Raw genomic sequence first — 26,690 nt, forward strand, 5'->3', positions numbered from 1 at the left:
GTTTATAGCATCTCAATTCACAATAGCTAAACTATGGAACCAACCAAGGTATTCTTCAAGAGATGAATGGTTAAAGAAAATGTGGTATATATATTCAATGGGATATTACTCAGCTTTAAAGAAGGATGAGATTATGGCATTTGCCAGTAAATGAACGGAGTTGGAGGATGTGATGCTAAGCGAAATAAGCCAATCCCAAAAAACCAAAGGCTGAATGTCTTCTCTAATATGCAGATGCTAATTCAAAATAAGATGGGGAACACTAGAGAAGAATAGTGTTACCTTACTTAAGGTGGAGAGAAGTGACAGGAGGGGAGGGGATTTGGGGATAGGAAAGTTAGTAGAATGAAACAGACATTATTACATTATGTATATATATGACTACATGACCAATATGATTCTGCAATATGTACACTCATAAAAATGAGAAATTATATCCCATCTATGTAGGATACATCAAAGTGCATAAATGCATTCTACTTCATGTATAACTGATTAAAATACATTTAAAAATATTGAATTTACCAAAAAAAAAAAACCCTGAAATAATCAACTTATAAAGAGAAAAGGTTTGTTTTGGCTCACAGTTTTGGAAGTTTCAATCCATGATTAGTTGGCCCCCTTGCTTTGAATGTGTGGCAGCACATCATGTCAGGAACACATGGCAGAGCAAAAATCACTCATCACCCCCTTCGAGGGCATGTCCCAGTGGTATAAAGACTTCCTGCGTGGGCTTACATCTTAACGTTTCCACCACCTCCAAATAGCACCTCCCTGGGGACCAAAGCCTTAACTCAGGAGCCTTTAGGGGAAACTCAAGATACAAACTATAGCAGGTACCACCTATCACTCAAATAAGGTTAATGACTCTTAACCAAGAGGATAGTTATGACAGTAAGAATATCTTATGTATCAGTCATAAAGGGGTTCCCGTGCTTGGAAACCTCTTTCTCTCCCCCTCCCCCACCTCTCTCATTTGATAGATTATTCTATGAACATGACACCCATTCCCCTAATTCAGCCAAGAAGAGGCATCAAAAGCTAGTGCCCAAGACTCTGAGATCCATAGTTCCTGAAGATTCCAAAGTTTGGGGTCGGGATTATGTTTCCAAGAACTTACAGCCCATCACTCAAATTGATCCCTGCCTGTCAAGCACAGGATAGGATTGTGGCACCAGTTGTCCAGTCACCCACAAATGCAGAGGCAGAGGAAAGGGAAACCCCAGACTGGGATGGCAATATGAAGGGCCCCAGGCAATCTGCCCCTACCCTAAAATAATCCACCCACATTAGAAGTGACCTTTGTATCAATAAAACTGAGTTGTAATCTAGTAGTCGACATAGTGTGTGTTTTTTTTAAAGAGAGAGAGAGAGAGAGAGAGAGAGAGAGAGAGAGAATTTTTTAATATTTATTTTTTAGTTTTCAATGGACACAATATCTTTATTTTACTTTTATGTGGTGCTGGGGTTCGAACCCAGTGCCTCACACATGCCAGGCAAGTGCGCTACCGCTTCAACCCAACATAATGTATTTTTGATATGTTTTTATATTTCAGGGTCAATAATTTTTTTTTCCCCAAATGCCGGTATCTTTTTCAAGGGTTTGGAAAGCTTTCAGCCCCTGATCATCCACAAACTCTAAAGCCTTGGAGTCTAATGTTGCCCTGGTAGTGAGCAAATTCTGACTGGTGGCTATAATGGGCAAGCAAATGAGCAAGGTCAGCAATGGGCTATATCACCAGATTAGGGTAAGGCTTTAGGAAAGCAGCCCAACCTTGCTCTTTATCTTTGATTGGGACACTTGTCAATATAGTCTTTAGCAAAAATTCAGGCTATCCCCACTCTCTGCATTTAAGATGAGAGATACCAAAACTCTTGTGTATTTGCATATCGTGTGTGCAGGCACATGCGTGTGCGTGTGCACATGTGCACATCTGTGCTGGCACATACACAAGCTTTTGAAACAAGCCTCGAAGATTGGCTGTTTTAAGTCTATGCAGACTGGCCCCCCAGTTGTTGAAATCTATAGTTATCAGGGAAGAAGAATAGTTGTCATTCATGGGTGTCCGCTCTGGGGTGTTATTTCATTTTTTTCTCGCAGCTCTCCGAAAAGGCTACACATGAGGGAGCAGAGCTCTGTGATGTGGCAGTTAATAAGTAACAGATGCTTTTACTTCAAGGCCTTATTTCTATTTTATAGAGACACAGTATCCTGATGCTGGTTTTATGCCACCCTGTTAAGACAAGCTGTGCAACGTCAACACATATTAATTATTTTATTAGACAAGGGCTGAGTATAAATCGACCTTACCTTGTTTTTTCATTGTTCCCTCAGAACCATTTTATGTGGTTTGTTCTCCTCCCACCCTAGCTGAGATCTAAATCAATGTCCACAATTTTCTGGCCACTTGTAGTGTGTGTGTGCGTCTCTCTCTCTCTTTCTCTCTCTCTCTCTCTCTCTCTCTCTCTCTCTCTCTCTCTCTCTCACACACACACACACACACACACACACACACACACACACACAAGTCCAGGGAAAATTTAAAGAAGCAAGCCTTATCTACAATGATAGCTTCTACCTTGCCCTGCAGCTCAATGGGAAAGGGGAGTGTTCTCACTTCTTTTTCTCTTTTCTCAGAAATTATATCTTCTGATTTCTCAGGGTTGAAGGGTATAGAGAGACAGGAGAGGTATCACTTGGCTACACCTGTGTGGCTATGGCTATGATAACTACAACCGATCTTAAAATCTGATGCCTTCTCTTTGGGGGATTTTGGGAGTTCTGTGGATCCCTCCCCATCACTAAAGATCTCTCGTCTGCATTCCCTGAAGAAAGTATGTGCCTCTCCTTCATCCAGTCGTGAGCTACTCCTTACAAAAACCTCCAGTACCTCATACTTCCAACAGCCCCATTAGCCAGCCTCTCAAACAACCCCACATGCATGCAGCTCACACTTGGATTCCAGGAAATATTCATTCCTGTTTGGCTTTAATAGACTGGAGCTCAAGCTGCCCCAGCAAGAAACCTCTCTACACACCACTGTGAGTTCTACAAAGCTTGATGGGGCTTACTGGGGAAAGTAAACAAGCCTGGACTAGTTCAGTTGAAGTTTCTTTGCCCTGTTTCTCTATGGGGGCAAGCCCAGCCTTCCCTATGGGGAAGGTTGCACTCACTATATGCCAAAGCTCTCTCCAAATCCTGTATTTGTATGTACAGCCTCCCCCCAGCGCCTCCCACTTGGATCCTCAATACCACTGAGAAGGTAGAAAGGTCAAGGTTGCGAGACCATTTTTGCAAATCCCACCTAGGTTGTCTGGAATCTCACTGGGGACTGTAAGGGCTCCTGGTACCCACTATTATGGTGCCTTACTCAACACTGAGCCTAAGATGGTTTCCTTTTATCACCTATTAGAAATATGCATTGGAAAATTGAAGGACAGACCATCAAGGACTAAGTTTTCTCATTACTCATAACACCTAGAGTATTATATGGTAATAACATTATGGTAAAGATAAGAAGTAGATAGGGAAGAGGGGTGGTAGGGAAAGGGAGGGGGCAGGGGATGAGCAAGGATAGCGGAATGTGATAGACATCATTATCCAAAGTACATGTATGAAGACATGAATTGGTGTCAACATACTTTATATCCAACCAGAGATATGAAAAATTGTGCTGTATGTGTGTAATAAGATTGTAATGCATTCCGCTGTCATTTATTTTTTAAAAAATCAATTTTAAAAAAGCAGAAAGCTTAACCAAAAGATTTTTTTAAAAAAGCAGAAAGCTAACCAAAAGATTAAAAAAAAGAAGAAGTAGACACAAACACAAAACACTGATGAGAAGAGCACACTGGACCACTTGCAGGCCCAAAGGTAGTGAGTGACTTCTACAGTGGCAATAGATGATGATATTCATCTTGTAACAACAGACCCATTCCCTGGGCATCCTGGGAGCTCAGACTGTGGTAGTGTGGGTTGAGTGTGTGAGTCTGTGGTGTACACCCTATGTACACATGCAGGGAGAGAGTACCCAGGGACAGATAAGTTCCTGTGTGAATATGTGTGTGTGTGTGCATGTACACACTCCTGGTTCCTTGGACATAAGATGTCTTTTGTGCATCTCTTGATATCTGCCTTTCAGTTAAGACCTCCAAAGTCAAGATCTAAAGTACAAATAGAAGACCAGGAGAAAGTCACAGAAGGTACATTTTCAAATAAGGAATTCCATTCAGTTCAGGATTACATAAAAATCATCATTGAAAGAACAAACAAGGCTTGTCAATGGAGAAAATGCCCATTTATTGAGGAACAGCTCTGCATATTTATAGAGCAGGGGGTGGTTTGACAGTTATGACAGTTTAATGGTTGAATGGTTTGACAGTTGGCAGGGGTGCTTTCTGATTGGTGGGTAAGAATCATGTGAGCCAGCAGGGCTCACCATTGGACAGCTCTTCTTGGAGGATGGGGAAGTTAGTCTTTGGAGCCCGGGCGACTCCCGACATTCCCCCTTCTTTGTTATTAAATGAGAGTGGACATCGACTCATTCTGGCTGCTTCCTGCTGAAATGGGGCGGTGTGGGAGAAAGAGAGGAGGGAAGTAAGGAGCCCCCACAGGAGGGCAGAGAAGACCAGTATCAATAAAGGTTCCTTGCCACCATGGATCCATGATGATGTCAGTCCATTTGGCATAGGTCTCGACTGGAGGTATCATCAGTAGCCAGGAGTTGATAATTCCTGAGGGGAAGCTGGTAGAAGCTTGATTAGAAATTTTTTTTACCCACCTGAGTCTGAATGAACTTTATGATAAAGGAAAGGAACAGGCACAGGGAGTTTTTATAGCCCAAATCTAATGGGGTCTCTGGTTCTGCAAGCTGCCTTATTGGCACAAGGGGGGGTTAAGTGTTCAGCCTTGAGCGGGGACTTGGGCATTTGGGCTTGAAGCAAACAGGTGTTAAAGAACCAGACAGAGGGTTTGAGAATCCAGGTCATTCTGCTGCTTTGTTTGGCATGCCCTGCAGACCCGCCTGTCCTGCACCTAACACCCTCAATCCTAGTCCAATCTAGCTCCCTCCCCTCTCTATTAAGGCTGCTCTTCAAACTTTCTCCTACCTGAGTATACCAGCTTGCTTCTCTCTTTGCCTTTCTTGAAGGCAGCCAAGGGAGGACAGTGGCCCATTGTTACCATATTTCCCTTTGAGAGCAGTCAGATCTCTCCCTGTCCCCTCTACTATCCAGACAAGACTCTGGCCCCAGAAACATGTTTCAGTGTGTTGGAAGAAAACCACTGAGGAGAAGATGTAAAAGAACAGACCTCAAAATTGTTCCCAAAGTGCCTTTTCAGGTCCTTTTGGACAGTGTTTTCCCTATTTTTATTGATACAGTATAATTATACATAATAGTGGGATTTGTTGTTATATATTCATACGTGTCCTTTTTGGCCATTGAAGAAATTAAAAGAAGAGAAAAAAAAGTGAGATGTTGACTTGTTTTGTTGCATTCTACTTTCCTCAAAGTCTGAGAAGGGATGGTCCATGCAAGGAGCAGGAAAGAGAGAGGGAGAGGGAATCAGAAGAAAGAAAGATGAGAAATGGAACCTTCTCAGTCGATCGCCAGATCATTGCTTCTTTTCAGAAGAAGCTGACCCAAGAATAACTGAGGACTGGCTTGTGTAACATCAAAGTCCTCTGTAACCCCCAAAGAACTTGACCAGTTCTGAGGCCCCTGAAGCCAAGGGGATTTCCATAGTTGTCCAATGGCTCTTCTAGAATGGAACATCCATAGTGTTTAAGAGCGTGTCCTGGTCTTTATTCACAGATTTAAGAAGATAATTCCAGTCCCAGAGCAGAGCATGGTTCAGATGGTGTGCTACCTTCTCGAATGCCTCCTGACCAAGGAGGACATCCCTGCAGACTGCCCCAAGGAAACCTACGAGCTTTATTTTGTGTTTGCTGCCATCTGGGCTTTCGGTGGAGCAATGGTTCAAGATCAGGTAAGAGGATGTACTGAGGTTAACCTTCACGTGGAAGTGCGCGGCGGCAAAATCAGACCCTCCATCCAGAGTTGGAAGACAGGAAAGTTTCATGTTGGAATAAATATGAAAACATTAGACTCTAGTTAATTACCGCCTGCTCTGTTGCTAAAGACATCAATGCCTGTGCAAAAGCCTTCAGGGATGGACCACACAAGGTTGTGGTGTGTTTGGGGCCGTTGCCTTTTGAGTTAGTGAATGCACCTCTGCTTTTGTGGAAAGGTGTACAGTGTTGGAGTCTGAACAACCGCTGGAATATGTATACAACTTTGTCAGGCGATGGGGTGTGTTATAGAGAGAGGTGGAAGGATGCCGTGCTGTAGGAACTCCAGTGGAGGGAATACCTTCAGCATTCTAAACATCTTCCAGAGGATGCACTGATCTGTACCAGATCAGGGCTAACCAGCACGACCCCACAGCCTCAAAACATAGGGCTGTCCAAGGAAGGTTAGACCAAATGTTAATTGGCATCTAGGAGTGGAAAACCAAAGCAGTAGTTAGCTCATGGTGTTTATTGCTGTAACCTCAAGTTGTTTGGGGACAGGGATGTGAGCTTGGAACATCTTGACATCCTATTCCCTAATCCTTTCTGTGTTTCAACCTTTTTTCTTCACCTATAAATAATCTAGAGCCATAACACCTTGAATGCACCTGATCCTGTCTTTATTTATAAATAAAACATATTTTACCTAGAAACAACATCTTCAAGATTCTGCAGACAAATCTCTTAAAATTGACTCTAGCTACCGTGCAATATCATATAGAGGAAAAGAAAGTGGACTCTGTTAGCAAATATTTATGTATACAATGGGCATAGTGATGCTCACTTGTAATCCCAGGGGCTTGGGAGGCAGGAGATTGCAAGTTCAAAGCCATCCTCAGCAACTTGGTGAGGCCCTAAGCAACTTAGCAAGACTCTGTCTCTAAATAAAATATTTGTAAGAATGGTTATGGATGTGGTTCAGTGGTTAGGCACCCCTGGGTTTAATCCTCAGTACCCCCCAAAGAAAGTATACAAAAAGTTATTGTTAACAATAAGAACCCCTCTATACATAAGAGTTATTTATCTTCAACTTAGTCATCCTGCACGATTGAAATTTTGTACCCACTGACCAATACCTTTCATTTCCCCTGTCCTCCAGCTCCTAGCTACTCAGAGATTCCATTCTCTGCCTCTGAGTTTGACTATTTTACATCATATACATGGTGTCAGGTGGTATTTGTCTTTCTGTGTCTGGCTTATTTCACGGAGCATGATGTCTCTTAGGTTAGTCCATGTCACCTCAAATGGAAGGCTTTCCTTCTTCTTTAGGAAAAAACTGTGAAGACTATAGATTTTGTTTGGCATACTTATCATAAACAATAACAAAAACAACAATAATAAATAAAGCTGAAGAAAATTTGAAGATGATGGTAGGTTTATGCATCATTGTGGTAATGGTTTCACAATTGTATACTTATCTCCAAACTCATCAAGTTATGTGCATTAAATATGTAATGTCTTTTGTTTATCAATCATACCATAATAAAGTGGTTTTAAAAAACAACCTAAACACACACACACATACAAAAAAAAAAAAAAAAACAAAACAAAACAGAACAAAAAACCAACATGGACTGTGGCTTTGAATTGTTACTCTGCCACTATTACCTGGGAAAACAGGGGCAGGAAATTTAGCTTCTCCCTACTTTATTCTTCCCATGTGTCCAAAAGATGATGACAAGGTAGCCCTTTCCTAGGATGATGGTGAAGATTAAGTGAATGCATGCTGTTCTAATCACCCAACATGAACACGTGCAAAGCTCTTAGAACAGAGCTAGCATGCATATGTGCTTATTGCTAATATTCTCCTCACATAAATATTCATTTTTATAGTAAGTGTCTGGTGCCTCTCTCTCTCAACAGGGGATCAGACCAAGCTGCAGTTTTTGGAAAGTTATGATTTTTCCCTTCTGGTCTGGGTTGATTGTGAGGCTCTTTCAAAGAAAGGCAAAAAAAAAAAAAAATTCAGCCTCACAAGGCAAAGTTATGTTTGAGAAATTCAAAAGGGAAATAAGCTGGGACCAAAAGAATTATCAATTAACTTCTTTTGCCTTTTTATAAGCTCTGGTTCTAATACTCACCCCACTGCCCATCATTCCCTAATGTGTCCTTTAGAAAGCAGTTATCATGGTGTCTCCAGAAGTGTACCTTCCCCCCACCCAAAGGGCACAAGGATCCACAAACCAGGAGTTTGATATCTGAGAATTTTGTGCAGAATTTTCTGCAGTCTTTGCAGCTTTTCTGTTGACAGCTTTACATTCCCCTTAGAGCAAGGAGGTGAAGAGTCCAGCAGAATGAATGAGACTTGGCTGAACATCACAGGGATCTCGAATGCATAGCTTATTGCTTCCCATCAAATTCAGTCTCCGACCTTTCAGTTGATGAAATGTCAGACAGCAGCCAGGCTTCTCTTCCATGTTGGTACCAACCAGGCAGTGGGATAGCAGGGTGAAGAGACTTGGTCCGTTTTTCTATCTCTGTATTGAAAACTTTGAATCCATTCCACTGCTTTTAAAAGCCCAGGAGAAAGCATCCTCCACCACCCGTTTCCTGGGCTCTGGAACACTTGGAGCTGCAGGCAGCCATGTTGGCACCTAGGGAAAGGACACAGGAGAAAGCTTTTAGCAGCAGAGAATGTCCAAGCCCCCTGCACAATCTGCATTAAAGCAAAACACCAAAAATAGTGCTGAAAACCAGAGTTAGGAAATTGGCCAAAATATTGGCATCAGGGACACCAATGGTGCTTACAGTTTAAAAGTTGTGATTAAAGCAAGGTGGAAAGACAGAAGAGAACCACCACTCAAGCAAAAGAATCATTTAAAAACAAACAAACAACAACAACAAAAAAAACACTATCCTGGCTGAATACTTTGCAACAGTCATAGAAAATGAACTCCCGGAGGCATATGGTAGACAGAGCACCAGATTGGGAGACTGAAAACCTGGGTTTGACTCCCAATTCTGCCTTTAAATAGAAAATTGGGATAATTTTAATTAGCCAGCATAATTTAGAGCATCATGAAGATCAAATGGGTTGAAATTGGTCCTCAAAATCTCCGGTAGTGTACCAGTGAAGTCTTAGCATCATCCAGGTTAAAGGGAGAAGGAAGCTGGGCTTGGAGGTGCACACCTGCAATCCCAGCCACTCGGTGGCTGAGGCAGGAGGATCACAAGTTCAAGGTGACAATTTAGCAAGACTCTGTCTCAAAATAAAAAATAGAAGGGCTGAAGATGTAGCTCCGTGGTAGAAGGGCCCAGGGTTCCATCCTCAGTACTGCAATTTAAACACACACACACACACACACACACACACACACACACACACACACAAAGATGGGGAATTCAAGAGGAGTCCCTAACATCCATTGCTGGGGGGATGGGGAAGCCCATAGAGATGAATTGAGAAAGAACCATTGACCAACCTAGGTGTCCATCAAAGGATGAATGGATAAGGAAAATGGGGTTCATATGCACAGTGGAGTTTGTTCAGCCTTAAAGAAGAATTAAATTATGTCATCTGCAGGAAAATGGATGGAATTTGGGAGCATTATGTTAAGCAAAATAAGCCAAACTCAGAAAGTCGAGGGTGGAATGAAGGGGCAGGGGCAGGGGGGAAGAATCTCATGAAAATTGAAGGGAGATCAGTAGAGTAGAAGAAAGGGACCAGAGAGAGGAAGGAGGGAGGGAAAGTGGAAATACTGCACAATGATACTGGCCAAATTATATTATTATATTGTTTGCATGTATGAACATATAATAACAAACCACACCATGATGTATAGCCTAATGCACCAATAAAAAAATATGGGAAAAGAAAAGAGAAAGAACCATTGGATCTGCTCAGCAGTCACCATCTGACTTTAAAGTGTCCACTTTTAGCAGAAACTGAGTTCAAGTGCCAGATTACAGGAGGGTTAGATGATGATAGTGTGGCCCAGCTAACAGCTTGCTTAAGAAGCTGACCAGGTCGCTCAAGGTGGACTCAAGAGTGAGGAAAGGAACATAATTCCATATCCTGTCTCTTTCCAGAAGTTTGTAAGGAAACCTAAAACCAGCTTTTCATAGGAAGGTCTAAAATGAAGGTTTTTCCCTAGGCTTCTGCTTAGAGAGAACAATATTAGCAAACTACAGTGTCCCCTTCATCTGAGTTAAAATCACAATCAGAACAGCAAATAAATCTGTCCATACCTAAGGGCCTATTTCCATTCTCATTTTAAAGCAAAAGAATTCAATCCTACTTAATTAACAGACAGTAAAAATGAGGAGGACACCTTTGTCAGAGTCCAGATTTCCTCCCATGCACCCAGCTCCCTGGTCTGTCCAGCCTTTGACCCCTTTGTCTTGACCTCTGTATATATTTCCTACAATGCCCAATCTGGGCCTCTTTCTTTTGTGGGATTTTTTTCTTATGTCTCCATGTTTAAAGGGTGGGTTTGCTCTCCTGGGGGGTTTTCAGGGGCAGTGGGAATGGTGAGGAAACTGAGGCACAGAAAATGGTGTTCTGCAGTTACATACCCAGCTCCCTTCCTGAGACTCTTCTTGCTCACCTGCACTGTGTGCCCAAAGTGTCAGCAGCCACCTCTGATGGCCTTCCTGAAAATTGCTCAATCTCCGGTGTCTAGGAAGATGGGAGCCAGTCTCTGTCTTCAGGAGCTCTTGGTATCTGCTTGCCTTCCTGTGGCCAAGGGTACCCACTCTTTTCTGTGTTCTTACACCTTCCTTCCTCTGTACTCTTGGATGACTAGAACAAGTGCCGGTGCCAGAATGGCTCAGCAACATGGTCACACAAGGGCATTTGTACACATTTATCTTAGCCCATTTTCTATTGCTATGAGTGAATGCCACAGGCTAGGTAAGTTATAAAGAAGAGACATTTATTTAGTTCACAGTTCTGGAGCCTGGGAAGTCCACAAGCATGCTAGCATTAGCTTGGCATCGGTGAGGGCCTTCCTGTTGCATCATAGCATGGCACAGGGCATCACGTGGCAAGACAGAAAGAGTATGCTAGCTTGGGTCTCTCTTGTTCTTCTTACACAGTCATTAAGGCCATCATGGGGCTCCACCTTCATGATGTCATCCAATCCCAATTATCTCCTAAATCCTTGACTACAAGCACCCTTCATATATAACTTTGGGGATTAAGTTTCCAATACATGAATCCCACCTAAATTCTGGGACTCATACCCAAATATGGCCATGGTCCAGAGTTGTAGCTGCCCCAGGGCAGCCCCTGCACACCTGGGTTTGTCAGGGCTGATCTTCAGGAAAGGACCATCCTTCCTGGAGGAATTGGTCCATGCAGAATGTCAGCACAGGCAGGAGCTATTTGTGTCCCTACCCCAACCTCTGTCGACGTCAGAGCCACCTGCTTAGACTTCTTGAGCTTTGAAAGACCTTGTTGTCTGACCTGCTTTGCTTTTGCAGCTTGTGGACTACCGGGCAGAGTTCAGCAAATGGTGGGTGACGGAGTTCAAGACAGTCAAGTTTCCTTCCCAGGGAACCGTCTTTGACTATTACATAGACCCCGAGACCAAGAAATTCGAGCCCTGGTCCAAGCTCATCCCCCAGTTTGAATTCGACCCTGAGATGCCTTTGCAGGTGAGTGTGGCTGAGCAGACAATGACGGGCCCTCTCCCCTGAGGATCCGCAGCACATTTTAGTGGTAATCTTCTCCTGGTACCCAAGAGTTTGACCTTGCTAGGAACCTGTAGGTCCCAGCTACATGCATTTTCAAATTATAGCTATAATGAATCTACAGGCTCCCCTAAAGAGAGCAAACAAATACCAGACCCGCCTAGCATCCAGAGAAGAAGAGATGGTAGGGGCAAGAAGATTCTATAATACATTGGAAGGCCACAGGGACACAGAAGAAAGCAATAGGTAGAGATGGGATGCTCCTACTGAACCACAGAGAGCCAGGAATGAGTCCAGAGGATAGACTTAACTGCTGATATCAGGAAAGACCCTCTGGCCCTACACTTATTTATTGAGCTCCACTGTGACAGAAGCCCCCCTTCTGACTGCTCCAGAACCTGTGTCCTGCTGCACCTGTTTCTCCCTCCAGCCCCTGGCATGCTCTCATGTTTCCTTTACAGGCTTGTTTGGTGCACACCAGTGAGACCATTCGTGTGTGCTACTTCCTGGAGCGGCTCATGGAGCGGCGGCGGCCGGTCATGCTAGTGGGCCCCGCCGGCACAGGCAAATCCGTGCTGGTGGCAGCTAAGCTGGCCAGCCTCGACCCGGAGGAATACCTGGTGAAAAACGTGCCTTTCAACTACTACACCACGTCGGCCATGCTGCAGGGTAAGGGGCTCAGAGAGGGCTGGGCCATGGGGTGTCTGTCACCTGACGCAGGGTTGGAGCAGAGTGTCCTGTGATCACTAGTGGGACTTCCTTCATGCACCAGCCCTGCACATTTCCTCCCACACGCTCCCTCTCACCTCTCCTCTCCTTCCTCTGTCCCACTTTTCCAACACTGCCTTTTCCCCTGCCCTTCTCCCCACATTCCCCCCTGGCCTATTAAATCCTCCAGGGTCAGGTGTTCAGGACAGAGTCCTGCAGTACCCTGATGACACAGCTGAACCCCACTGAAGATCTGCATGGACTTGTAGACTGCAGGCCCTGGAAGTATCTCTAGGGATCCTTTTATCCACCCCTTGTATCTCATAGGCGGGGAAACTGAGGCTCGGGTAAGAGGATGTATGACCCAAGGTCACCACCAAGAAGCAGGGTGCCTGACACACCCAGTCCTCTGAATCCACATGGAGAGCGTGCCTTTCACCACATGTTTACACGCTGGGCTTTAAATGGGGATGGGACCTTCAGGTGTGACTTCAGGCTCTGACGCTCACTGCAGATGTTTTCCTCCCCCTCTAGGTGAAGCAATGTCCAGGATGGCAGTCAGGGGTGACCGTTGACACCTGGGGCACAGTGCAGTTGAGTTAGAAGAGCCTTAATTCTCTATTATAGCAGGGTCTCCTTTTTGACAGAAACACTCAATACATGTGGTGTCAGCGTCTTGTCACTGTGACCAAAATACCTGACATAAACAATTTAGTGAAGGAACAGTTTAATTTAGCTCATGGATTCATAGGTTTCAGTTCGTGGTCAGCTGATTTCCATTGTTTGGGGCCTGAAGAGAGGCAGGACATCAGGGTGGAAAAGCATGGTGGAGGAAGGCAGCTCAGCTCATGGCAGACACAGTGAGAGCTGGGGTGGAGGGAGACTAACTTTTTAGGGCACATCCCCAGTAACCTACGTCCTCCCACTAGTTAGTACCTCCCAGTAGTCCATTCATCTATCGATGGATTAGTCCATTGGATAAAGGTCAGAGCCCTCCTATTCTAATCATGGCCTAAAAACCCTATCTCTGAACCTTCCTGTATTGACTACTATGGTTTCAACACAAGATATTGGGGTACATTCCAGATCCGTATCATAGATACTAACTAGAAACAGCTTTCTTTTGAAGATACATCTGAGCCAATCTTCCAACCAAAGGAGGGGAGAGGTCAAGCAGGGGATAAACAATAAACCCTATCCTTAATTTCCAAACAGCAACAGCCCTGCCCCACCCTCTGTTACTTGACCTGAGCTTTCAGGTGATGCTACAGTAGGTTCTTATGCCTTAATGCAAAATTCATCAAAAGTAAGACGTTCCATATATAGTTGTTTGCAAAACTGATCCACTTCAAGCTATGGTTTATAACATGGAAGGTGAACATGGGACTTTTTCTCTCTTACTTTATTATCCAAGCCTTGAGCCAACAGACTTGCAAAGCAGACTTCATTTGGACCAAACTTGCCCAGCCTGGACTACTTTGCCCAGTCTTTCTATGATCTCTGCAGGTGTGAACCCCAGGTCAACAAATAGTGGGTGCTATAGTTTTGTCTCAGCTTACACTCTAGTTCCACCAGCTCCCATGGGAAAGACAGCTCACTGTGCTACCCTCCTTCTGCACAGTTTTGCCAGCTCTTCCAGAACCAGAGTCTAGCCAGCTCCAAATGCTGAAAGGTAGCCGCACTGACTTTGTTCTCTACATCTTTCAGTAGTGAAGTGCCTGACTGTATTGACATAAGTTCATGCCACCAACCACTTCCCTGTAGTGACAGTGAGATATCATCACCTCTGTCTCAAACTAGCTGCTGGGCTTCATCTGCTGTGGGGCTGGTAAAGGTCACACAAGGCCTGTCTCAATCCAGCAGTTCATTGCAGCTCCAACATGAGTGTTAACAAGCATAAGTGAAATGATTGAAGGCTCATGTTAGAATTTCGCTCATTTGTCAAAGAGGTGAGCATCTTCCATCTGAATTCTAAAGGCATAGTTCTTCTATTCTTTATGTTCTTCATAACTGTAACAGCCACAGATATGATACACTTTTACATTTATTCTGCATTATTAACAATTTCCTCTATCACGATCTTGGGTGTGCAAACCAAATCAAGCCCTTATTTGTAGCATTTACCCATTTCTGTGGTGTAAATAATACCACCATGGCCAATTGTAAGCTATCAATGCAATAGCAGTCCACACAGTGTCAGGAAGACATGTACCACAGCATGCCATTCTAAAGTGTTTTCACTTTAGGTAAAATAGATGGAAATAACCTCAAGGGCATAGTTAATGAAAAAATATGGTAAATGAATTAGGTTGTGATAAGTTTTGAATATTTATCACTATTGCTCTTAATGTAATTTACTTGATTTCATGTTTATTAATTTATTTTTGAAATAACAGCCTTATTAAAAACCAGGTTACAATATTCCTTTGGTTTCGCCAATCACCTCCAGGAAACTTCTGGTTTCATCTTTACCCCATGAGGTCATCATGTCATGTGGTGTCGTGATGTGGTTGGTCACTGTCACCTTAGCACCTAGCCGTGGCGGGTAAGAAGACTTGATGGTTCAAATATGAACAACTGTCTGTCCGCCTCGTATAGTTATTCTTTCTTTTTCAAGGAAACCTGTTTGTAAGCCTTCGGTACAACAACTCATTCAATTACCAGTTCTGCTGATTTCCCCCATTCGAACAACTGCTACACCTGCACTCACAGTTATCAACATTCACTAGGTGTATGCCAGGCATTCATCTAGCTTTAGACTTTTACACACCATTTTTTAAAATTTACTTATTTAATGTTAATGGGCCCTGGGAAATAAATACTTGCATTGCCTCCATCTTACAGATGAGGAAACTGAGGCACAGAGAAGTTCAATAAGCTACTGTACTGTATCCAGTAGCTGGAGGAGTAAGGCTCTGAACCCAAACTGTCTGACTTCAGAGTCTGTGTTCTGAACGAGCCAGCTCTGCTGCCTCTCTCCCTGCTAAGAAAGTACTGGAAAGCACAACAAATATCAGATATTATGTAATCATTAGTAGTACTGTTCAAGTTTTCCAGCACTCTTCAAATATTCCTATTAAAATGGTTTCATAATGTAAAAAAATAAATAGATAGATTTAAATACAGGGTACAAATTTTAAGCTAAAGAAGAGGAAAGTAATTATTCACCCTGCCTGGGCCTGTCATTCTCAAGGTCTTGTCATTCTCTCTAACCTAGAGAAAATTTTTCTTTCTTCTTGTTGGAATACAGGAGAATTACTCAACAATGTCCCCAAAATGCTATCAAATAGAGCCAGGATGAAGGTTGGCTGTCACTGTAGCTGGACATGCAACAGAACAGCACCTTTTTTTTTTTTTACATTTTTTATTAGTGCTTTTTAGTTATACATGATAGTAGTGACACTTTCTGTCCCCCATTAATTCCCTAATGGCCTCTTCACAGAATTACACCTTAATGTCATCCCTCCTCTCACACCAAGGGAGAGAAAAAGTAGACTTCTAATGACTTCCAGGACTAACTAGGAGCTGCAGAGGCAGCCAAAGCCCTAGAGTAGACTGCATATATGTCCCAAGGCCATGCAGCAAGAGAAATGCTGTGCTCCCTTACCTGGGGCCTCTTTCTTCCTGCTTTATCACAGCCCAATCTTGATTATATGGCTCCTTCGCCTGAAATATTTTATGAGCAAAGAAATGGCAGGAGAAAGGGTGCTACCAACCCTTAGAAAAGGGGGAGCCCAAATCCAGTATGAAGAGGGAATTCTGGAATTAAGAGAGGGGAGGGAGGGAAAGACAGAGGCAGAGAGAGAGAAAGAATGAGCTCAAAAGATAGTTGTTCGGGTATCTATTCAGCAAAGAGGCGAACTAGTGCATCTGTTTCATGAACCTATCACTCTTTTTCCAGCCCAGTGTTTTAGCTGCTGTTTGTACATAAGACCCTGTGTATTTAAGAAAAGACTGAATGTGACATGGCATAGTCTGCTTTAAAAGACAGGTAGCGCACCCAAATGGAAGTGCCAAATGTGTGTTTATAATATGTCTGTAATGAGAGAAGATGGGAAAGGGCCTAATTATTCATTTGACAGAATATAAACACCATTCCAAAGAATGAGAAGATTCTGTATACACTGAGTTGGAGCTATTTCCAAAGTTTTGTTGAGAGAGAAAGTGAAGATAGAAATCTATGTAGTATATTTCAAATCGTATTTTGTTTAAAAAATAAGTTTAAAAGTGACTCATATATTATTTTTAAAATACATATATATAAATTTACATATATGCAACACACATACATATACTCACACACAAACTTATATCTAATTACATACTTATACTTAGATATCTCCAGGACATTTAAAAAGCTGGTAACAGCAGTTGTCCCTGGCAAGGGGAACTAGACATTGAGTGGGATGGGTAACTACTTAAACATTTTTTAAAACTATGAAATATTTCAAGCGTGTAGAAAAAGTACAGAAAATAATATAACAGATGCCCTTGTACCACTACCAAGATTTAACAGATGGTAAAATTTTGTCATTTTTGCTGTGGTCTTAGTATGTAAGTACAACTGATCTGCTGCCCCCATCCCTTCGTCCATCTTATTCCTCCTTAACGAGAGTATTACAGTCAGTATGCATCATGCCATGCTTAAATTTTTGATACACGTATTTGCTCACAAAATATACAATGTTGTATGTATTTAAGTTTTAAATAAAAATTAGTATCTACTTTGACAGCATAATTTTAAAATCGGTGTTTTGATACATGCAGATCTACTTTGTTTATCTTTGCTGTGAATTTCATTGTGTGATTATTAAATCACAGCTCATTATCCATTGTCCTGTTGAAAGGTAGCATCATTTTCTACACATTTTTCTTTTTAAAAAGGAATTATTGAATTATAACAGACACACAATAAACTACATATATTAAAAGCATACAATTGAATGTTGTGAGATATACACCCACAAAATCATCATCATCATTGAAATAATAAACATATTCTTCTCCAAAAGCTTCCTCGAGTAATCCCTTCCTCCCAATTTTTGACACCTTTCCCTGTTCCAGGAAACCCTTGATCTGCTTCCTCTCACAGTAAATCAATTTTTGCATTTTTTTACAATTTTATATAATGGAATCATATAATATGCATCTCTTTTTTGCCTGCTTTTTTCACTTGGCATGATTTTGAGATTTATCCATGCTGTTGAGTGTCTCAATAGTTCATCCTTGAAGAGTAAGACAAAATTTGTAAAACACTGAATGATTCCTAGCATATAGTAAGTGCTTCATAAATAGAAGCTATTATTATAATAACATTAACAAAACACTTCTCAAATTTAAGTATGTTATACAATAATTTCTAAGTCTCGACTGTCAAAACAAGAAGAACACAAGGAAAACTTCCTTTGCTTAAAAAAAAGAACCTTTAATGAAAACTATGATGCTGAAAAAAATAATAATGTCTTTGGGAGAAACGTTGCAGCTTTCAAACAGGCAATAACTCTACCCAGCAGGTCAATTCCTAGAGATCTCCAGGGGTACATTTTGCAACTCACATATCCTGCTAGCCCAGCAAATATAATTTTTCTCAACACCAGATGGTCTTTTATTACAGACCAGGCAGCTGTTTGGTAATACCTGCATCTCACCTCTGTTTCACATCTGGTTCTGGAGTTGAGTGCTTGTGTAACCACAAATTCACAACTCTTTGAAATACAAATAAAGGCTGTGCTTCAGGCACTGGATTAGCTCCCCAGCATAGACTGTATAAACTTTATTTAACATTTATAATATGTCCACCCTTTGCTAGGGGATTTACCCCCTTTTGTTCATTTAATCCTTCCCAATTTATGAGACTCACTATCTGTAATGCTTTGGGCGGCAAGTAGCAGAAAATCTGGGGCTAGTGGCATACAAAGAGATTTTTGTTCACACAACAGGAAGTCTGAAGGTAAACAGTTACAAACTCTAGATCAACTTAAAATTATATCAATGCTGAAACATTTCATATTCCCGTGGCTGTTCCTTCAAAGTGGCAGAATGGTTGCTGCTTCAGCCATCACATCTGCATTCAAAATGGGGGGGGGGGGCGGGAATAAAGAGGAAAAATAATGTGCCTGTCAAGAAATGATATCTCTCCAGGAACTTCATAGATTTACACCTGTGTCTTACTGTTCAACTGTGTCACATGAACACCCCAGATGAAAAGGGATCAAAGAGAATGAGGCTCGGCATTCTGTCCATCACTGGATCTGATGATACTTGTCGTTTTCACAAGATGAACAAATGAGGCTTAAAGGTGTTCCCTGGCTTCCCTCAGAGTTACCCTGTGAGTTAATAGCAAAGCGGCCTTACTCCATCACGCTAAATGGACCTTCTGTTTTCAGAAGGCTGTAAGGTGTTCCTCTTCCTTTCCAAAATAGAATGCCAACTTTGCTTCTGCACACCTGGTGTGTAGACACATGGCCATCTTGCTCTTTGACAGCAAATATTGATAACAAATCATTTTTGAAAAACTGGATTTTTGACTCATTAAAAGCCTTGGATTGACTACTCTCCAACACATGCACAAACCACAGATTAATAATAGTGATATCTCCAGTTGAGAGAGGCAGAGATTTGTATGCATCCACCAATCCACCAGCTTCCCTGAAGTCCACAAACCCAATTACAGTGTTTTCATTCCTTTCACTGAGTTAACAATTCAGTGGTCCACCCTTGAGTTTCATTGAGGGTGACTATGATCCAAAGTCCTTTTACATTATAACTTCTGTAAAATCTCAGTTGATACTGTAAGTATATATGATTTACAGCAGCAATCTGGGACAACATGGTTACTGTAATTAAACACAAATTTAGTTCTGACTTTCAAATAAGCAGTTCACAAAGGAAAATGTGAGATAAATGTTTATGTGGTTACAATCAGTATGGATTACTGGTGCAAATAAATTTCCTCTCATTCCATGTTGTTTTGCAATCCCTTTTTTGTCTTTAATTGGCCTGTTTTATGTCTCTTCAGATACTTTAATCTCTCCTCATTCTTTGTGAACATGTAAATAGTATTTTTAAAATAATAGAATTTGTAAAGATCTACAAACAGAACAGTTTAGCAACAGAAAAGGAGAAAAAAGATTTGGTTAAGGCATTCATGGGCTTATGGTTTAGTTGTAAGGGGAAAGGGCTCATCCTAAATTATCTTGCCATTCAACTGTGATTTGAATTATTAGTTCAACAAATATTTGAGTGCTTAATTACACTAATTAGAGAAGAGCTCAGATGTCTGGAACTGTATATAAAATAAATCTCTGTAACCTTTAGGTCTTAACCTAAAGCTAAGGCCAGACAGTACTCTATAAGATATAATCAAACTCTCAGCTTCAAAGTGAGATTTTACATTATTACAGACAGATCACTCTCTTGTCACTGAATGTCTTCCAAAAAGAAGATCACACACACCAAAGTTAAATTATCCATGATTTATCGTCTAGTGAGCAAGACTTTCTGCTTGAAATTGTAGGGGGTTCAAAGTAAAATAAAATTGGAAACACACATTTCAGACAATAGAGAAATAATTTCATACATTTTTATGCATCCAAATTTTGAAACACAATGTGACAAAATTGTGTTTTAAGAGGGTATTTATTATCATATAAAAAGTTTTAAAATATATTAAATAAAAATAAAAACATATACAAGCAGTATATTCAGTTTCATTCTGTTTTGTAGAGGAAAAAAATCTAACAGGAAAAAGCAACTAGAATGAAATACACCAAAACATTGAAAATAATGCTAACTGCTAGGTGACAGAATTATGGCCAGTTGTCACTTTCATCATTGTGACTCTTCTATACTTTCTAATCTCTCTTAAATGAATATGTATAAATTTTATAATCATGCAAAGTATACTATTTTTAAAAGAATAAATACAAAGCCCTTGCAATATGACTGAAATGTCTTAACACATGAAGAATTAGATAATATGAAAGGAAAATAGTTTGAAGCATTCTGTTTGTGCATTACAATAATGTACACAAATCCTGCTTTGCAAAAAAGACATGATTAATTATTAATGATATCTATAAAAAATGTGCAATGAATTAACTAAACTGAGAATTTCTCAAGGGCAGAAGCCATATTGCAGTAATTAATGTTTAAGAAGTGATTTGCAATCCTGGTTACGTGAAGTCCCACAGCCAGGCCGACTTGGCTTAAAATCCAAGTTTTGTCCCTTGGTAGTTTGACCTTGAATAAAATCCCTTAATTTCTCTAAACCTCTTTTCTCATTTCCTAGGAGACGTTTCAGAGGTAATGAAAATATATCATGGGGCTGTTTGAGGGGTTCCTGGTTTAGCGTATGTCCAGTATTTACTACAGATGTGTCCCTAGTAGTGATGCATGAATGAATGAATGAATGAACTCCTCTCAAGTTCACAGGCAGGGAACCAATGAGACCAGAATGGTCAGGAACAGCTTGAAGAATGTTGGGACATGAGGGCTTACGTGGGCTCTCCTGCCCAGTAAGACGCATTAGAATCAGTATCTAAACACTTGGATTCTATTCCAGCAAGGTATTGAACCTGCCTTAGCCTCTATGTTCTTGTTATGGCTTAGATATGGGGTGTCCCTCAAAAGCTCTTGTGTGAGACAATGCAAGAATATTTTGAGGTGGAATAATTAGTTTATGTGAGCTGTAATCTAATCAGTGGATTAATCCACTGATACGGATTAATTGGGTGGTACATGTAAGCAGGTTTTTTATGGTTGAAAAAAGTAGTTCACTGGAGGCATGCCTTTGGGGTTTACATTTTGTCCCTGGTCAGCAGATCGCTCTCTCTTGGCTTGCTCATTGCCATGTCCTGGGCTGCTTCCCTTCTGCCATGATGTTCTGCCTCACTGAGGCCAAAGCTCTGAAGTCAGCTAACTGTGAACTGAGCCTCTGAAACCATGAGCCACCGCAAACCATGAGCCACCTCCTCTAAGTTGTTCTGGTGAGGTCTTTTGGTCCCAGCAACTAACTAAAGCCATCCTTCATTGCAACAGAGAAATAACAACTTTCTTTGCCTATCTCATGGGGCTTGTTTTAACAATGAAATGCATTCATTCATTCCCTAATTTACCAACTCATTTCTGAGCATTCTGTTCTGTGTCAGATACTTTCTAAGTCCTGGAGGTCAAGATATGGAGAAAAAAAAAAAAAGAAGAATCTCTGTCTTCATGGAGTTTCAGTTCTAGTATGGAGGAGGTGGGTGAGATGATAGACAAGATAAATAAAAGTTATAAGATAGTAATCGGTGATGTTATAAAGAAATCAAAGCAGAGGCCCGGAAGAGGTGGGAGTTGATTTTAAATAGAGTACCAAGAAAGTCTTACCAGAAAAAAAAAAAAGGGAGGGGGGAATTTGAATAAGTAAGGGAAGGAGCAAACTGTGCTGGCATTTGGAAGAGGAGGATCCCAGGCAGAAGAAAACCATCAGAGGAAAGGTCCTGGGGCAGTGAATCAATGAGTGTATCAGGAGCAGGCTGGCTGGAGCAATAGAAGAGAAAAACAGAGAAGAAAGTTTTTGTAATTTTTTTATTGGTTCTTTTTATTTATGCATGACAGTAGAATGTATTCTGACATATCATGCATACATGGAGTATAACTTCCCATTCTTGTGGTTGCCTATGATATGGAGTTACAATGGTTGCATATTCATATATGAGCACGGGAAAGTTATATCTGATTCATTCTGCTGTTTTTTCCCATTCCCATCCCCCCCACCTATCCAATTCTGTGAATCTCTACTCCTTCTTCCCCCCTCCCCCACCCCCTCCATTGTGAGTCAGCATCCACATATCAGAAAAACATTCGGCCATTGCTTTTTGGGGATTGGCTTATTTCACTTGGCACAATAGTCTCCATTTCCGTCCATTTACTGGCAAATACCATCATTTCATTCTTCTTTGTGGCTGAGTAATATTCCATTGTGTATCCATTCATCTGTTGAAGGGCATCTAGGTTGGTTCCATAAGTTAACTATTGGGAATTGAGATGCTATAAACATTGATGTGGCTGTGTCACTATAGTATGCTTATTTTAAGACCTTCGGGTATATACCAAGGAGTGGGTTAACTGGGTCAAATGGTAGCTCCATTCCAAGTTTTCTAAGGAATCTCCATACTGCTTTCCAGAGTGGTTGCACAAATTTGCAGTCCCACCAGCAATATATCAATGTGCCTTTTTCTCCACATCCTCGCCAACATTTATTATGCTTGTATTCATGATAATTGCCATTCTCACTAGACATGAAATATCAGTGAATTTTAATTTGCATTTATCTAATTGCTAGAGATGTTGAACGTTTATATATATATATATATATATATATATATATATATATATATATTTGTTGACCATTCGTATTTATTCTTCTGTGAAATATCTGTTCAGTGTCATTGCCTGTTTATTGATTGGGTCATTTGAGTTTTGGGTGTTATGTTTTTTTGAGTTCTTTATATATCCTGGAGATTAATGCTCTATCTGAGGTGCAGGGGGTAAAGATTTTCTCCCATCCGGTAAGCTCTCTGTTCACGTTCTTGGTTGTTTCCTTTGCTATGAAGAAGCTTTTAGTTTATAAGTCCTATTTATTAACTCTTGATTTTACTTTTTGTATTTTAGGAGTCTTGTTGAGGAAGTCAGTTCCTAAGTTGACATGATGGAGATTTGGTCCTACTTTTACTTCTAGTAGGCACACAGGGTCTCTGGTCTAATGTCTAGGTCCTTGATTCACCTTGAGTTGAGTTTTGTGCATAGTGAGATATAGGGGGTCTCATTTCACTTTGCTACATATGGATTTCCAGTTTTCCCAGCACCATTTGATGAAGAGGCTATCTTTTCTCTGATGTGTGTTTGTTTATGGTACCTTTGTCTAGGATGAGATAACTGTATTCATGCGGGTTTGTCTCTATTTCTTCTGTTCTGTTCCACTGGTCTTCATGTCGGTTTTGGTGCCAATACCATGCCTTTTTTTTATTAGGACAGCCCTGTAGTATAATTTAAGGTCTGATATTGTGACAGAAGCAAGTTTTAAACACAGAAATAACCAAACTGGCTTTTCTTTCCAACTGAGATGAGGTGTCATGGAGATCCTTAAGCAGGATCCCGGCATGATCCGGCCCACACTTCATGAAGGTACCCCATCTGCAGCTTTGAGGATACAGTGGATCAAGGAGTCCAGAGGAAAGGCAGGGAGATCACTGGGGAGGATGTCACAGCTACCAGGTGAGAGCCGATAGACAGGACCATAGCCACAGAGAGGGTGACATGAGGTAAAGGAGAATCCACTTTGGAAATTCAATTGCTCTTCACATGGGACCCTGGGGAATGGCATGAATAAATCACAGACCCTGGTGGGACAGATGGTACTGCTTCAAGTGGCCACGGATGAACTCAGACATTCCATACAGGTCTCAAGGAGAAATTTCCTAAGAACATACATATGAACTGAGGGCCTGGGTATAAACTGGGGTCTCCAGACTTGATTGTGATGATCAGAATTCAGCCAGAAACGCAGTAAGAAGGTCACGTTGCTTCTTACCTCAGGCCTTCAACCTCAAAACTTTTTCTCCACTTAAACTCTCCCTACTCCTCCAGTTGCAGCTGGAGAAAGAACATATCATGCCATTCCATCTCAGACACGATGCAGAGCAGACTTGGTGAAAAAAGGGATCACAACGGTGTCCGCCTTTCCTAGGTTTCTCTGGAGAACCTCGCATCACCCGTTTGAGATAATCCCGTGCACTCCAAGGCCACTTCTTGCTAATTGACGCCTTTTTTTTTTCCTCCTGAACAATTCTTTCGATGCATTAAGAGCTTAATCGACCAAAATTACAGGGTGTGCTTAATTCCAGGGCTTGATTTGAATATCATTGCCTTGGGAGGAGGCGAAAGTGAGCCTTCTTAAGTTGAGAATTTCCTGTTCGCCGGACTGTTCCCCAAAGCATGTCCTTGGCAGCCCATTAATTACATTTTATTTTGACAGATCTCATATATGGTTGTTATATCTTTAGGGGGTACCAAGGTGTTGGGTGATTAATTGGTTGATAGCGTATGTTAATTGAATGCTAATTAAATTTAAATTTAATTCATATTTGCAACACTTAATTGAACACAGGACCAGGAAATTAGAATATTCAAGCTTCTTGAAGGAACTTGTCTTTCTATCTGTCACCTTCCTATGTCTATTGACACTCTCTCCTTGTTTACAAACTTGTTTTTCAAGAGAAGAAATCAGACGGTTCCTAGAGCTTCCAACTGTAATAAAAAGTGTTGGTTCTTTCAATCCATAAATATTTAATTGCTTCACTGAAAAAAAAAAAAAAGATATCTATCTCCACCCTGTTACTTTAGTTTGTTCTAAACAAGTCTGGTCAGGCTGAAAACTGTGCTGATTCCTTCCCTTGGGTTTGATAATTGAAGAAACAAGTCCAAAAGAAAGTCTCCTCACTTAGACTCCAGAAAGGCACGTGACAGGGGCCCAGAATGCTAAGGGCAGGGGAGGGGGTTGTTCATGACACTGGAGGCATCCAAGAAATTCTCTGACATGAGAAACCACTGGGTGAACTCTCTGCAAAACTGTTGGCAAAAGAGCCAACGGTTCCTCTCTTACAGCCTCGTGGTGGAAGGGGCTAGATCTAATCCTGGCATAGGTGCCCCTTTGCTACCTTGGGTGGAAAGAACAGGTCTACTCAGGATCCAGTTATTTGAAGATTTCCTGGGGTACCTGGCCTTGGGACTATGAGGATACCTTCAATTCCTAATCTCAAAAAAAAAAAAAAAATGAAAATATTAAGCCAGAGAGAAGCAAGAACTTTGAAGTTTAACTGTTCTGGTTTGTATCCAGGCTCCCCTCTTAGAAGCATTGCTTAGTTCTTCTGAAATGGGAAACCTTAAGGTCATGCATAAGAATTAAATGAGATAATAAGTATTGGTTGAAACCTAGCACAGCGCTTGTATAGTAAGACGTTCAACGCCTGGTAGGTGTCGTCATCATCCCTGCCTAGTAATCTCCACTTCACTTCCTGGTCCTGTGGAAAGCCTGAACCTAGTACCAGCAGGTGTGGGTGTGGGTGTCTGAACACACATGCATCCTATACATGCAGCGGCCATGTCTCATTCTCAACCTTTGTGCTGTCTCAGTAGTGGCCTCTGAGGCTTGATCCTCCTTCTCTCGCTGCATCTCTCCTCAGCTGTCCTGGAGAAACCTCTAGAAAAGAAGGCTGGCAGGAATTATGGCCCTCCGGGCAACAAGAAGCTTGTCTATTTCATCGATGACATGAATATGCCAGAGGTGGACGCCTATGGGACAGTGCAGCCCCACACCGTCATCAGGCAGCATCTAGATTATGGGCACTGGTAAGAGGACAGGCAACGGGTGGGGGTGGGCAAAACGTAAGGCCAGCCTGGGGGCCACTCACTCTTGGGCTGAAATAGCAAATCTCAGTTCCGCTCTGGGGCCAGATGAGAGTCTCAGGGGTCAACCACACTCCTTATAGGATTCTCTGTTCCTCTGGAGTACTCTTTCAAACAAGGACACTTAGGTCCGGGTGAAAATTAGGCCAGAGGATGTACTATTCTCTCAGCTAAGAAAGAAACCTGTTATTTCTTTAAAACTCATCTCAGTAATGGCTAGATATTGCAGAGGGTGTTTGTCTTGGGGGAGAAAAAGATGGGGAAATGGAGGTTGAATTTTTTTCTTTCTTTTCTTTTCTTTCTTTTTTTTTTTTTTTTTGTACTAGAAATTGAACTCAGGAGCACTTAACCACTGAGCCACACCCCCATGCCTCTTTAGTTTTTATTTTGAGACAGGGTCTTGCTAACTTGCTTAAGACCTTGCTAAATTGCTGAGGCTGGCTTTGAACCCTCCATGTTCCTGCCTCAGTGTCCCAAACCACTGGGATCGTAGGCATGCCTCACCACACTTGGCAAGAGGTTGGCTTTTATCAGTGCCTGCTGTATGCACATCTGGAAATATCACACTGAATCCCATTAATATGAATAATTAACACGTGTTAATAAAATGTTTTAAAAATAAGCCCAAGGGATAACTTTAAATGAAAAAGAAAGGAAAAGACTCATTTCAAAAGTTGCATTCTTCAGAGGCTTTCCCGAAGTTGGTGGAGAGGTAGTTCAGATAACTAGTTTTACTTTAGATTCATGATCACAAATCTTAAAGAGGAAGTAGGAGCTTCCTGGAAATGCTACTATATTGTCTTACCTGTGTCTCTCAGAAATAGCTGT

General features: G+C 41.5%; 1 protein-coding gene across 1 annotated transcript in view; it reads left to right on the plus strand.

The window, feature by feature from the left end:
• Dnah9 (dynein axonemal heavy chain 9) overlaps nucleotides 1-26,690 on the plus strand; it is a 328,584-nt gene that overhangs the window by 146,577 nt on the left and 155,317 nt on the right. Inside the window, exons 36-39 of the mRNA XM_076870265.1 lie at nucleotides 5,815-5,989; nucleotides 11,496-11,669; nucleotides 12,167-12,374; nucleotides 25,640-25,805. Coding sequence (XP_076726380.1) covers nucleotides 5,815-5,989; nucleotides 11,496-11,669; nucleotides 12,167-12,374; nucleotides 25,640-25,805 — 723 coding nt within the window. The remainder of the gene's footprint in view (nucleotides 1-5,814; nucleotides 5,990-11,495; nucleotides 11,670-12,166; nucleotides 12,375-25,639; nucleotides 25,806-26,690) is intronic.

This window comes from Callospermophilus lateralis, chromosome 11, assembly GCF_048772815.1.
Source record: "Callospermophilus lateralis isolate mCalLat2 chromosome 11, mCalLat2.hap1, whole genome shotgun sequence".
NCBI lineage: Eukaryota > Metazoa > Chordata > Mammalia > Rodentia > Sciuridae > Callospermophilus > Callospermophilus lateralis.